Below are 15,313 nucleotides of genomic sequence, written 5' to 3' on the forward strand. Positions count from 1 at the left end.
GCCCTCCTCAGATTCTTATATAGTTTGTGAAATATATGTGTCTTTATTATCTTATTGAATCAGTGTTTCAGCCTGTGGTTTTTTAAAGGCTTGTCATTTCTTGTTTTGGCTCTTTTGGCTTTGTTCTGCACATTTCTTAAGGACATATTCTAAGTTACAGATAAAAGCAGTATTGAAAAGCAATATTGCTAAAGCAATAAGGCCAGCATCATAGACCTGTGGAAACAAAGACCATAGAAATTTTTGTTGGTTGATTTTGGTCTTAGATCAGTGAACATTTCTTTCTTTTTTTTTTTAAATTAAAGTTTATTGGGGTAACAGTGGTTAGAAAAGTTACATCGGTTTCAAGTGTACAGTTCTGTAATATATCATCTATATATCAGATCAGTGAACATTTCGAGAGGCACTTTATCTTTGTGATGAAGAGTGGGGACTCAGAAACTGAATTGCCTGAGTTGAAATTCTGGCTTCACCACTTACTAGCTCAGTGACATTAGGCAAAACACTTGACCTCTCTGTTCCTTGGTTTCCTTGTTTATAACATTGGGATAATAATTATACCTGCTTTATATGGTTCTTGTGGGATTTACATGAGTTGGGTGCTTAAAAATGCCCAGCAAGTAAATACCTCTGAAGTTCCAGCCAAAACAAAAAAACTAGGAGGTTTTCTAGCTAGTTGATATCTTACTATTTAACCAGTGAATTTATCTTATTTATAGGAATGCTCTAAAGGAGTGTAAGATACCTGCAATATTTTAATATCTAGTTTTCTCAAAAGTGTTTGTATTCTTAGCATCTCAATAATTACACCTGGATTCCTAAGTTCTTGAAACATTGTCATTTTTTTGAGATGCTGACTTATTTGCATCAGCCTACTTGCCTGTTGTTTATGCAATCTGCTTCTTCAAAATTTGGTACAGTATTTTCTGGTTCACCGTTTTGATAGTTCTTCATTCGTTATTTTTTGGAAGTAATTGTCTCAGAAGTCAAGTTGGTCTAGTGTTTCCTGCTTTTTACCCCAGTGTTCTGGAATGTAATTGATTATGTTAAGAGACTTAGATTCAATTAAAGTGTTATGTCCACATTTTTTCCTTGCCTAACTTAGATTTTCACTCTATTCTGGAGAGAAAACAAAAGCAGAATAGGTTCTGACCTTTGATCTTTTCTCAGTCTTAGACATTCTACCCTTGACTTCTATTTTAAGATGTTAGACTGAGTGACCACCTTTTCCCTCTTAGAACTTACAGAAAAGACTATATTAAAATACAATAAGGAAATATATAAAACCTAGTATAGTCTGTAACATATAACTATGTAAGAAAGACGGGTATAAAGACATACTATTACATATTTATCACATAAATATATAAAGATAGATATAATGAAGATGGGATAAATGGAGAGGGGGTGAAATGGGGAGAGAAAAATAAAATGGAAGGAGAGACATGAAATGGAATGGTTGAGGTGAAATATAGAGAGATACAGAGCTGCACTGTCCGATAGGTGGCCACTAGCCACATGTACTATTTAATTAAAATTAAATGCAATTTAAAATTTAAATTCTCATCACTAGCTATATTTCAAATGCTCAGTATCCACACATGGCTGTTTGTGTTGGATAGTGAAAGATATAGAACATTTCCATTGTTACAGAAAGTTCTATTCATAGTGATTGATAAAGATTGCTTAAAAGATAGGTATAATAAAATAGAGAAATAGATATATAGGAAATGAAGAAATTACTATATGTGATGTATGTAATAGCTCTGCTGTAATAACAAAGAATTTGATGGGCGCCCTCCCTCCCGCCCTCCCCAGATGGCTGCCTTCTTAGAAGGTGGATTACTGACAGATGAAAGAAACCACATCCTGGCATGTACCCTCCTAAAGGTGGGAGCATTTACACAAATGCTCTATGCCCAGAAGTGGAACACCAGGAAGCAGGAGGCTGGAACAACAACACACAGTGACTAAGGGTACTGCAGTGGAAACAGGAGGGGCAACTCCTGTGCATCCCTCTCCCTTGGGCCAGGTAGCGGTGGTGTGGGGTCTATGTCTGTATGGGAGCTTGGAGCAGAGGAAACAGGCAGTGTCCCTTCCAGGCCCAGGAGGGATGACGATCATCTGTATCTGGAAAACCAATCACGGGTGTAATCCATGTTGGATCTTGTTCACTTGACTGACAACCCAGGCAGGTAGCACATACAGTCAGTAGTTATATAAAGATAATATCACTGGAACCACAAAGCATTTTCAGAATGATATAATACAGCAGATTCAGATGGAAGAACTTTTCCATATGAAACAGTTCATAGAAAAACCAACACAGTAATTTAAACTACTGAAAAAAGTCTAAATACCTGGAGATCCCGCCCCACCCCTAATGAGTATCCATCAGAAAACAGTGTCCTCACAGCCATGTTATGAAAAGCTTTGTACTATTTTATTCTGACTAACAAAGGAATGTTTGGGAATTCTAGGCTAGTAAGCAAGGAAACAATATCAGTAGTATCAAAACCATAATGGCTATGAAAGGAGCAGATAAGAGTGGAACAAGTGAGATACTTTTGAGATTTTGGAAAGCAAAGTGCTGATGAAGTTTAAACTTAAATGTAGTAAGTCAGTGATCCATCTTTGCATATAATGCATTTCTAAAAGTGAATAAAACAATACTAAATTTTAGCCATAAAATCATTGGTTACAAAATTCCTTGCTATAGTTATTGATGCTTTTTAAGCCTCTATGTATTATTTTGAGATGTAAAATTAATAAGGACATAGACTAATTATTAAAAAGTAGACAATATTTTAAAGTAAATATCATTCTCTTAACTAAATAGGAATAACAGTAGAAAAATTATCTTCAAATTGGGAAGAATGATTTAGTTTTTAGTGGATTGAACTGGAGATCGCGATGCTGATTTTCACGGCAGTCCCATGAACTTCAATCTGTCAAGTAAAAGATGTGTAACAATTTTCCATCTTCTGTTGCCTTTTCACGAAATGAACAGAAACAATATCTTTGTCTTTGGATCCGTGAAATCTCCTTTGCATTTTTATCACTAGAATTTTTTGATGCTGAATCCCAATCTAGAATTATAAAATTCTGTTCTCATTTTTTTTTAGTATAGGACATAGAGTTCAGCCAACGGAAGTCTAAGGAGTATCTGAGTAGACCTAAATATTTGCCACTCTTAGCATATCTAATTTAAACGTGGTTATTATCTGACATTTCAGTACCCATATAATTCCAGACTGCTATACAAAACTAAACGCTGACTGTAGCATTGTGGGGTAGCTTTGACCTGTTTGCTAATACTGTGTGAAAGCCTAAATTTGGTGTCAAAAAAGTTGTTTAGGGTTACCTGTATATAGTGTATGTTAGACATAATGGTGTACGCTGTATATACATTTCACACAAAATGAGCTTTGTGTGAAAGCTCGAAATGCCCTTAGATAACACAGAACTGGAGTTTCATTGTAAATTACGGCAGTGTTGAGTTTCCTTTGACAGTAGAACACAGGATGAAGCCAGGGAACAAAAAGGAGAGAAAAAGGATGAAGGAAAATAGGGAAAAGGGAAAGAAGGTCAGAACAAACAGTACTGCTTTCTTCATCCCTGTCAGCATTTAGTGTGTGTCCCCATCCAGCAGCTTACGGTATCGTGTATGCCAAGTGACCCTTTTCCCTGAACTAACGACTTAGACTAGTCTGAGAACTTACCTTCCTAGGAGGAGTGGAGCACTGGATAACTGGTGCTAGTGAGGAAGACCGAGTTGTAGGATATCATCTCATGCTCTCCCACTGGGTCTCATTCTGCCTGCAATCCCATATTATTGCCCCTTTCTGACTAATCAGTGAGGACCACATCCCTTCATTTGAGCTTCTATACTCGTAGTGAAAAATAAAACTCTTCATCAAGAAACTGCTCTTGAAGCCTATAATAGCTTATTAGATTTTAGATTCTCAGAGTTCTTCAGTCTCTTGAATGAAATCTCCTAATCCTACATATAGGAAACATTTCCATACATTACATGGGTGAAAAATTACTAGCATCTTTATACCTTACCTGAAACTGCTGTTGCACTTAGACTCCATCATAGGGGAGGTAATAATTTAAGATTTTATCATAAAGTAACAACTAGTACTTAGCATTTACTTTGTACCAAGTTACTGTTCTAAGTACTAATCCTATCTGCCACTGTATATACTATTATACCTTGTTTATGATTGAGAACACTGAGGAACAGTACTATTAATATATTCAAAGGAAACTTGAAAAATGCATTAAAGTGAATAAATTAAAATTAGCTCATGATAACATTTTGATGTATTTCCTTTAGTTTTATAAAAGTTATAGATTAAAAACATCATTGTAAAAGTAGTTACAAATTTTTTAAAAACTGTCATAGCCATATTGTATGTACAAATTTACATACTAGGATCTCCATCTTGGTTAGTCTTCAGTGAATATGAGTTATAGATTAGAATAATGAACTGAAGTTTTGGAATTATAGGTACTAGAGATTACTGTGTGAACTTGAAGAAGTTGTGTAAAATCAAGCCCATTTTCTCGTCTTCAAAATGTAGACACCAAACTTAATGATTTATGAAATCTATTCAAGCTCTAAAATTCAGTAGTTTTTAGCCTTTCCCTATTCGTTATCTCATAATTGGGAACTTCTAAGTTCCCAATTTAATTCTAAATTCAACTTATAAGAGCACTTTGCAGAGTTTTAAAATTTCTTTCCCTTTCCCCCTAAAAGTCTACCATGATAAAAACATGTTTATTGGGCCGGCCGAGTGGCTCAGTTGATTAAGAGCTCGCTCCAGAGTTTGAGCTCTGAGCAACAGCGGTTTGAGTCCCAGCCCGAGCTGAGCAGCCACTGAGCTGCCAACAGGTAGCAGGATGGCTCAGCTAAAAACAAAAACAAAAACATGTTTATTGTAGAAAATTTGGAAAAGACTTAAAAAGAAGGAAAAAACCACTTATAAGTTTACATTAACCACTAAAAGCAATCAGTATTTTGATGTCTTTTGCATCACTGTTTTAAGTACTTCTATATGTTCAGTTTCATCTTTTAAAAAATGTGAAAGTGATTTTTAAACAATGTTACAGCTTGTCAGCGTTTATTGTATCTTTTGTTCCTTTCATTTCAAACAGGAGTGGAACTTTAAAAAGAAATCACTTCCATTTATCCACATCAAGATAAGTTATATTTATTGGACCTATTGAAGGAACTAAGTCTATTTGACAAATGGGGTGAGGGTGGATATGTACTGTAAAGAATATTAGAAGTTACTTGTTTAATAAAAGTCCTCATTGTCTCTATAAGTCCCATTTCCTTCAGTACGCCACTGTAATTTATTGGAGGAGTGGTATTATTGGTAATTATACCATCTAATTTATCAGCTTGCTTTTGAAGTAACATGTCAGAAGTAGAAAGTGTTTCGATAATTTTTATATCTTTTCACACATCAAATTTGTTCAAGCAAAATGTGAACCTCTTATGTAGATAAATCAAAATTTTAATGAGAGTATGTCATTTAGACTAACATAATCACATAGAAAGAATTCTATCAGACTTCCTAAAGCATGAATTCTTGGTAAAGCATCTCTGAAATCTGGTTATGTTTAGATCAGGTTATGGAGAAAGTGACTGCTTCAGAGCAAAGCCTGTTTCATCCTTGGAGCCTTACTAAGAGCCAGTCTTCATATTCCAATATAAAGTAAATTCTTGGGAGTTTTTTAGGGTTAATAAACTGTTTAAATACATTTTAAAGTTAAGATAATTTACATATGATAAAGTACACAAGTATTGAGTAGTTCAGTAAACAAAGTTTGATAACTAGATGCTACACAGTATACTACAGTAATGTATTTGCTAATTCTAATGAGATTTTAGTTACCTTTTGACTTTTGGGAATACATATAGTTAAATGTTAGTTTGATTTTTAAAGATGTGGGTGTGTTCTTGAAGCATCAGAAACAAAGATTATTGAATACAAGAAAAACGTGGACATTCTTAACCTTTGAGTTGCCAACAACTTTGAAAAATGCACATATACACACAAATTTGCTTACAATTTAAATTAGGGCTTCCTCTGATACTCACCCATGGCTCACAGTTTAATGAGAATTGGTCCATAACCAGTGCACATTGAATGGGATCAATGTGAATCTTGTGTTACTTTCATTATCCCCTTTCTTAAAAACTTCCACTGTCGATTTCCGTAAGCTAACTGCATTAATATGGTCAGGACCTTGCTTGGCATCACGTCATGGCAGAAAGCGTTGGTTATGTACTACGTGGTGTGATAAAAAAAAATACGGTGAATGTTTAAAAACTATTATAGTAAAAGACACATTGCCATTAATCACCCTCAGAATGCTCTTCCTCACTTCAAACACATCCCATTGTTTCTTGCCGCTTCGTGAAGCAGTTCTGGAAGTCTTGTTTCATGAGTGTCTTTAGTTGTGCTGTCCTGAGTCAATTAAAAACATTTACCTTTCATGGTAATTTTGACTTTGGAGAAGAGCCAGAAGTCGCACTGGTGCCAGATTTGGTGAATAAGGTGGATGAGGACACACCATAATATTTTTATTTCACAGAAATTGCTGTACCAGAAGCGATGTGTGACATGGAGCCTTTCCGTTGTGGTCACAAAACATGGTGAATGCTGCCGAGTGCCATACAATGGAAAGGCAGGGATCTTCAATATGGGAAGTGGCACATCAAACCTTAGTAATAGTGTGTAACAAGTTTCGACTTGTTTGGTACAGTCAGTTGTGTGTGAGCTACGGTGTGTTATAAAGTGTGCCATAAATTATCCTCCATCATGACAATGCTCTGTGTCACACATCACTTCTAGTATATGGCAATTTCTGTCAAATAAAAACATTACGCTGTGTCCTTATTCACCGGATCTGGCACCATGCAACTTCTGGCTCTCCCGCAAAGTCAAAATGATTCAGGACATCGAGGCAGCCATGACAGCACAACTGAAGACACAAAAGAGGACTTCCAGAACTGCCTCAGGAAGTGGCAAGAACAGTGGTATCAGTGTGTTTGAAGTGAGGGGGAGTATTTTGAGGGAGATTAATGGAAATGAGTCTTTCACTGTAGTAAATTTTATTTAAGACATTCCCCGTAGCTTTTCACAAAGATGGTGCTGAAAATGAAGAAGGAAGTCTCTCCCCTCCCAAAGCCAAAGTAACAACTTTGAAAGCAAAGAAAGCAGAACTGAAAGGCGTCACACACACAAAAGATCTTCACACCACCCACTTTCCAAAGGCCCAAGACACTGTGGCTCCAAAGGCAGCCCAAATATCCTCGGAAGAGCACCTCCAGGAAAAAAAAGCTTGACCACTGTGCTATCAAGTCCCCCTGACTACCGAGTCAGCCATGAAGGAGACAAGTCAATAATACGTTTGTGTTCGTTGTGGATGTCAAGGCTAGCAAGCACCAGATCAAACAGGCTATGAAGAAGCTCTGTGACATTGACATGGCCAAGGTCAACACCCTGTCAGGCCTGATGGAAAGAAGGCGGCATATGTTTGACTAGCTCCTGACTATGATGCTTTGGATTTTACCAACAAAATTGGGATCATCTAAACTGAGTCCAGCTGGCAAATTCTAAATATAAATTTTTTTCACTGTAAAAAATAAGTAAAATAAAACATTCACCGTATTGTTTGATCACATCTCATATTAGTCATGGTGTGACATAGCTGGTATAAACTGTTAAGCTACACTAAGTGTTCAGAATGTGGAAGGTACTATTTGATTGGATGCTGGTTAAACCACAGCTGGTTTTCTGTATTCAATTCTGAATTCCACATTAGTAAAAGGAATTAACTTAACCACAGTGTATCCAGAGGCAGGGGCCGGAATGGCAAAGTAAGTGGAAATAAAAACTTTGGAGAACAGTTAAAGGAAATGCAGATATCCGAGATCAGACTTGGACACCAGCATAAGTTATGTCTTCAGATGCTTTGGAAGTTATCAGCAGGAGAAGTTGGATTTACATAAGAGGGTAGAATTAGGACCAGCAGACGTATTATATATGACGAGCAAGACCATTTTGCCAGGAAGAACTGCCTAATGAGAAAGGACTATGTAATAAAGTAATGAATTTCAGTCTCTGCCATCTACATCTAAATCAAACTTTAAACGCAGCCCAACTCTGGACCAGGTTAATGTAAAACCTCATAATCAAGACCTATTTACCTCAGTTTCTATTAACCTGATAACCATTTTCAGCTTTCGAAAAACATAAGGTATGCCAAAAGACAAGAAACAGACTCATGTATGACAAATTTTGAAATTATCAGACCAGGAATCTAAAGTGATTAATATATTAACTCTAATGGAAAAGTAAACAACATGCAAAAAAAGATTTAAGTAGATGGGGGAAATGGTTAAGAAAATGAAAATCAAATGCTAGAAATAAAAGAAAAATTAAAAAACCCACTAAAGAAGAGTTCCTTTGATGATCACCTCAGCTGGACACTGCTGAGGAAAAAAATCAGTGAGCTTGATAGGTCAGTAGAAACTTCCCATTCTGAAATGCAAAAAAAAAAAAAAGAAAAACACATTCAAGAATTGTGGGACAGTTTGGAAAAATGTAGCACGCATGGAAAACAAGGCGAATGAATGAACCAGAAGAAATATTTGAAGTAATGATGGCCAAGCATTTCCAAAACTCATGACAGACACCAAACCACTGAACAGGAAACTCAAGACAAACACCAGGCAGGATACCAAAATATCAGTCTACACTTAGGCATATCATATTCAAACTACAGAAAACCAAAGTCAGAGAAAACCTTGAAAGAAGTGAGAGGGGAAAACCATCTTACCTACAGGCTAAGAATTAGAGTGCACTTCTCAGAAGAACCATGTGAGCAAGAAGGGAGTGAGGTGAAAAGTGTTGAAAGAAAACCACCAATCTAGAATTCTATATACAATGAAACTATTCTTCAAAAGTGAAGGATAAACTGCGAGTTTGTTGTTGATGGTCAATAAGATGTTGAAAGACGAACAAAAATATTAGTTCTAATGTTTACCTGGCTGTATTCTAGGTAGAAACTGTTATCTCTGGGAGATGGTAGTATGTATTCAGCAAAAATGCATTTAAGCGATTTTGAGAAATGTTACAAACCAGATTCCACTTTTGGAGATTCCCTCTAGACATGAGCATACAAGGTCATGTATTAGAACAGCAAACAAACACATTAAATTTCTTCTTAAACTTGGCAATAGTGGAAGTAAAATCAGGGACATGTTAGTCCAAGTTTATGGGGATAATGCTATGAAGAAAACAGCAGTGTACAAGTGGATTAAACATTTTTTCTGAGGGGAGAGAACGCGTCACTGATGAAGAGGTAAGGGCGGCTAGTAATGAGCAGAACTGATGAAAACATTGGAAAAATTTGTTGAATTGTGGTTCAAAATCGGCTGACTGAGAAGCATAGCAGACCAAGTAAACATCGATAAACAGGAAAATTTCAACTGAAAATCTTGGCATGAGAAAGGTGGGTGCAAAAATGGTCCCAAAGGAGCTCACCGATGAACAAAAGCAAAGGAGAGTCGAAGTTTGCCAAGACCTTTTGGAGAGGCAAGACAATGTTTTGGGCCGTGTAATCACTGGTGATTAAACATGCGTGTACCAATAATGACCCTGAAACAAAGCTTCAAAGTGCACAATGGAAGTCAGCCAATTCTCCACGACCAAAAATATTCCTTCAGTCCAAATCAAGAGTCAACAATGTTGCTAACCTTTTTGATATCAAAGGGATTATTCATTATGAATTTGTACCAACTGGACAAACAGTTAAGCAAGTTTACTATTTGGAAGTGCTGAAAAGGCTGCATGAAAAAGTTAGAAGGAAACGACCTGAACTTTTCACCAACAATTCATGGCTCTTGCATCAGGACAATGCACCAACTCCCATGACACTGTGTGAAGGAGTCTTTAGCCAGTAAACAAATAACTGTATTGGAACACCCTCCCTACTCACTTGATCTGGCTCCCAATGACTTCCTTCTTTACCCGAAGATAAAGGAAATATGGAAAGGAAGACATTTGGATGACATTCAGGACATCAAAGGTAATATGACAGCTTGGATGGCCATTCCAGAAAGAGTTCCAAAATTGCTTTGAAGGGTGGATTAGGCGCTATTGTCAGTGCATAGCTTCGCAAGGGAAGTACTTCAAAGGTGACCGTAGTGATATTCTAGGATAAGTTCACGAACTTAACTGTCAGAGCTCATATTGAGGATTGGAGTAGAGGTACTGTAGCAAAGAAACTTTATTTTTGTTCCCAAACGGTCCAGAACCTCTGATTTATGGCCTGCCTGTTAAAACATTGTGGAATATGTTTCATGAGACACCCATTTTGGGAAACATCAAATTAGTTGACCATACGACAGTGAGATAGTGTGATTCTTTAGTGACCGGATAATATATGTTAAAATACATAGGCAGAAAGGTCATAGAAGATGAAAATAATTAAAAGATAGCATGATTAAATCTATTTCCTCATTTAAATTAATTTGATTGTTATAGCCCATTTCTTTAACTTTCTTATCCCCACTTGATTTTGAAGTTGCTTAATAAAGAGAAATAGCTTAAGTTATATGCTGCCTTATGAACTTCTGGCTTTCCCTCTTCCCCCCAAGGTCAAAACTGATCATTATCCATAGGTTCAGCTTTCTTGTTATATTTCCTGATTGGACTAGCCCCTTGCCTTTTCTTGTTTCTTTTCCCTTTTGTCTTTATGTTATTACTATTATCGATTCCTCTTTTGTTTTAAAAAAATTAGTCTCAAGGCACATACTCTATTGGAAAATGACAATTTCTCTTCACTAGGAATTGCAAAGACATTTTAATGGCAGAATTAAACTACCTAATACAGGTCACAGTTTGTTTTCTTGTTGGAATTTGAGTTTTAGGGTCATGACTGTTAGTCTTGTCACTGTGATGATCCTGTATGTGAGGTAAGATAACTTTCAGTTGTACCGTAGTTGTTATTCCCAATAATTCTAAGATGTGAAAGGCAAGATCACATAATGGTCAAAAGGATTCTGACACCAGACTAAGTTTGAACCCCTCTTTGCCCCTGTCTGTTGACTTCGGGGGAAGTTTCTTAATCAGTGGTTAATTGTGTTTTAGTGCTTCATTATCTGTAACCCATGGATAATAATAATAGTCTCTACCTATGAAGATTAAACATCGCTTAGAACAATAGTTGGCATATAGTAAACACATCAAAATTATGGTTAGGGCCACGTATGCTACTAATCTGGAAATGTATAAAGCTTATTTATCACAGTATCTACCCTCATTACAGTTTAGCTTTATTAATTTTTCAAGACCCAGCCAATAGCCAGTAGGCATTGGATTCCTTGCAGAAAACTTAGACCCTAAGAAAACGTCTTTTTCCACTTGTTTTAACAGGCTAGAAGGCTAATGAACTTGTGCAGTAATAGAATTGTAACTTATTAACAGGTGGGAATGACTTATTTCAAGGATAGTTTTAAAGTAAAAACTGCTTTTAGAATACTTAAGAGAATGATAGTAAGGAACTAAAAGATGTAAGATGGTGTGGTATGTTAGACGACATTCATTTACACCAGAGTATTTCCCACTAAAAGATAAAACTTTTTGCAAACAGTCAAGGAAATGTGACTCCTTCAGAGGGGTGTAGGATAATGTAAACAGAAACAAGAAAGGATTTGATAGTTGAGTTTTGCGTTTTAAAAAATTATCAATTGCAAGATTAGATCCCGAGCTAAATTTAGATTTTGTTTTCTAGAGGACAGATTAGGGCAAACCACTGAAATCTTTACCTGCTTTTCACTCTGCCCCCTGGAGATGGCAGCAGCCTTGACTGATTTCCACAGTCTTGAAAAGTCCTGACCATGAATTTCTTGGATTTGATTTTTTAAAAGTTGTATTTTAAAAAAATTTTGATTGACCAATTAACTTTTCCTATCTATCCTAGAAAAGAGCCCGAACCCCAGGGTAATCAAAATGAAGTAAATTATGGTGGATCCTGAAAAATGAGAATCAAAGCTTAATAGTTATGTTGAAGACAGTTGCTTAAGAAAGTCTTAAAAGTTAAAATCTTGAGAGAGGCAAAGGACATAATAAAATACATGTCAAAGTACAAAACTGTTTAGAGGTCTGCAGGAGAACAAATAAAAGGAACCAGGATTGTGAAGATTACTGTCAGCCTAAGGGGTTCCATAGTATGTTCTAAAGATTGTTTTCGTAGTATTTTGAGTGAAGATTAGTAGCTTTACTGTCAACATTAATTTGTTCCTTTGTGACCCACTGGGAATCCATTAAAACTTTTCCAGTATGAAATGCTTTAAGTAAACATTTTTCCAGTACCAAATTACTGCCAATTTTTATTGAATTCTCTTATAAGAATTCAGAAAGCAGATATTCTGAGTTGGTTAAGGATAATAATAACTGAGTTCTTCAGATAATGGATATGAAGGATATTGTTCTCAAAGGGTAGGGTTATAGTCACAGCACCCAAAGCATCTGTTGGGAAAGTTAGTATTTTCCTAAGAATAAAAGTTCAAAACTTTCTAAATATATGCATAATACTCTTTCCTGATTCACTTTTAGTACTTTTTCATGCCTTCGTAATACTGGCAACATTTCTGCATTCTGCCGTTAGCCTGATTCTCTTCCTTCCTGTATGTGTATGATCCCCAACCAGGGGAGGGAGGCGACATACCATCATCTTGGTATGGAATCATGGGATATGGTGTGGTATGGATAATTCAGAAAAATCACACTATAAATATATATATACACACACATGTATATATATATATGTGTATGTGTGTGTGTGCTTTTAACCACAAGAAGCAAAGTTTAACAAGATCTTGGCTGATGGTGGATGTACAGAAGATAAAACAATGGGGTAAGGGTGAGGCAAAATGGTATAAATGATAGAGAAACACTGCCATATATGCACTCATAAAAGCCTCATTACTCCTACACATCTCAAGGTTTTAGATAGACTATTTGCTCATGATAAAGCCCAAATCTTTTGTTTCCAGCTGTGAATGCCAGAACACATATCCAAGTGCCTACTACTAGAAGTCCCAAGGATTACTCATGGTCTATGCTGAAAACTGAACTGTTTATCTTTCCCACAGGAGTTTCTACCCGTCTTTGCTATCTCAGATAGTGGCACTTCCTTCCAACGTCTCATCAAGCCCAAAACCTCATTATTCTTCACAACACAACAACAGTCCTGCTGATTGTTCTTGTTACACATTGTTTTCATCTTTTGAATTACGGTATTACGTACATAGTGTAGTGTGTGAAGTGCTCTACTGTTCCTGGCTCAGTTCAGGCCCAGTCTTGTCTTTTCTAGACAGTTGCAGTAAATTCCTCGCTGGGTTTATGCCTCAGGTTCATCCTCTTCTTTAGTGTCCACAACAATCCCCTCAACTGAAATGTGACCACGTTTGGTAAGGGGCTCTTCACCTTGCACCGTGCACTGTGGTGATAATGAATTGCCGTGCTCACATTATGCCCCTTATCCTCTCTGCCCTTTTATCATGCTGTTCATTGGCCTATTGTGTTTTCCTCACCTTTTCTCACTTCTGAAATCCTTCCCTGAACTCCTCAGTGGGGCCAAGTCCTCCACCCTGTAATTCTTGTATGTCGTAGAAAGTGTTTTTTGCCTTTGATAGAGCACATCGTACTTTATTATAATGACTTAATTGTTTGCCCGTTAAATTGTATGCTCTTTTAGGTAAGGATTATAATTCATCTTTGTGTTCCCAGCACAGTGACTGGCACATACTATAATAGATGCTCAAGAAATGTTTGATGAACTGAAACATGAAGTAGGTCAGTTGAGACCCTCGAGGTCAGTATCAGAAAACAGAATGGTATATTCATTTGAAAAAAATGTAAATAATATGAAGAGCTAGAATCTCAGGTCAGAAGACTCAAACTGACATCTAAAATGTTGGTATATAGATTAGGAGGTGCTACATTACATGTAGGTGATGTGTGGAAAGCAGTTATATTATGAACAGTTATGTTTATTTTCTGTGCAATTGCTTTCAACCCTCTTACCCATCGCACATGGTTCTCACTGGGACTATCATATTTGCATTAGCAGATATCAAATTGTCTTCCTAGGAAGTAAGGTTAGAATTGCGTGGAGAGTGTTTATATTGTATGAGCTTGGTATTTACTGCAACTAGAATGACCAGCCCACCTTTTCCTTTATCCATGTGAGTTGTAGTTTAAAAGTGAATTTCTTACTACAGTAGCGGAACTTGTAATTCATTCTCCCATTAAAAGCAATACTTCTTAGGTTCTCAAACTAACTCCGAAAGCCTTTTTCCCTCTCTCTAACAGTTTTATTGATTCGGTTTTATAATTCATATACCATGTAACTTATCCATTGAAAGTATACAGTTTTAAGTATAGTCGCAGGATTTCGCAGCCATCACTACAACCTATAACTTGAGGACATTTTTGTCTACCCAACAGGAAACCTTACCCATAAGCCCTAAGCAAACACAAATGTCATTTCTGTCTCTATAAATTTGCCTCTTCTGGACATTTCATATAAATGGAACCATAGATTATATGGTCTCTTTGGCTTCTTTCATTTAGTATAATGTTTTCAGCGGTTTTCCATGTAGCATTTATAATATCAGTACTTCATTTCTTTTTATGGCCAAATAGTATTACATTGTAGAGATATATACCACATTTTGTTTTTCTGTTTTGTCAGTTGATGGATATTTTTCTACTTGGTGCTTATCAGTTTTGCTGCTATGAACATTCATGTATGAATTTTTGTGTGGACATTCATTTTCATTTCTCTTGTGTATTTTCCTAGGAGTAGAATTGCTGGGTTATGTAGTAACTCTAAGATGTTTTCAGAAACTGCCTAACTATTACCCATATTGGCTGCACCTTTTTACATTATTGCGAGCCATAGATGAGGCTTCTAGTTTCTCCACATCCTTGTCAGCACTTGTTTTTGTTTGCCTTTATTTTTTTTTTTTAAAGATTTTTATTGGGGAATTGGGGGGATGGGAACAACGGTGGGGAATTGGGAAGGGGAACAGACAAGTTGCTGTCGTTTTTGTATTCTTCTGTCTAGTTGTGGAGGATGTTGCTTCACTGGCCCAAGTTGGCACCATCATTGTGTTCCCGGGTGAGGCAGATCAGTTGCTGGCTTCTGGACGGCCACTCATTGCGGCTGCTGGCCGCTCACGCTGGCTGCTGGCCGCTCACGCTGGCTGCTGGCTACA

The 15,313-nt window shown here is 36.7% G+C and overlaps 1 protein-coding gene across 5 annotated transcripts in view; it reads left to right on the forward strand.

Moving 5' to 3' along the window:
* The window catches only part of RPRD1A (regulation of nuclear pre-mRNA domain containing 1A), an 83,121-nt gene that overhangs the window by 57,955 nt on the left and 9,853 nt on the right, over positions 1-15,313 (forward strand). The window contains exon 7 of one of the 5 annotated variants that reach the window (XM_019637912.1): positions 5,164-5,321. The exons of the other annotated variants lie outside the window; for them this stretch is intronic. Within the exon in view, the coding sequence (XP_019493457.1) occupies positions 5,164-5,235 (72 nt within the window). The 3' untranslated portion in view covers positions 5,236-5,321. Of the gene's footprint in view, positions 1-5,163; positions 5,322-15,313 lie in introns of those variants that run through there. 5 annotated transcript variants of the gene reach the window in all.

The sequence above is a fragment of the Hipposideros armiger genome, unplaced genomic scaffold (assembly GCF_001890085.2).
Source record: "Hipposideros armiger isolate ML-2016 unplaced genomic scaffold, ASM189008v1 scaffold_36, whole genome shotgun sequence".
In the NCBI taxonomy this organism is placed as follows: Eukaryota; Metazoa; Chordata; class Mammalia; order Chiroptera; family Hipposideridae; genus Hipposideros; species Hipposideros armiger.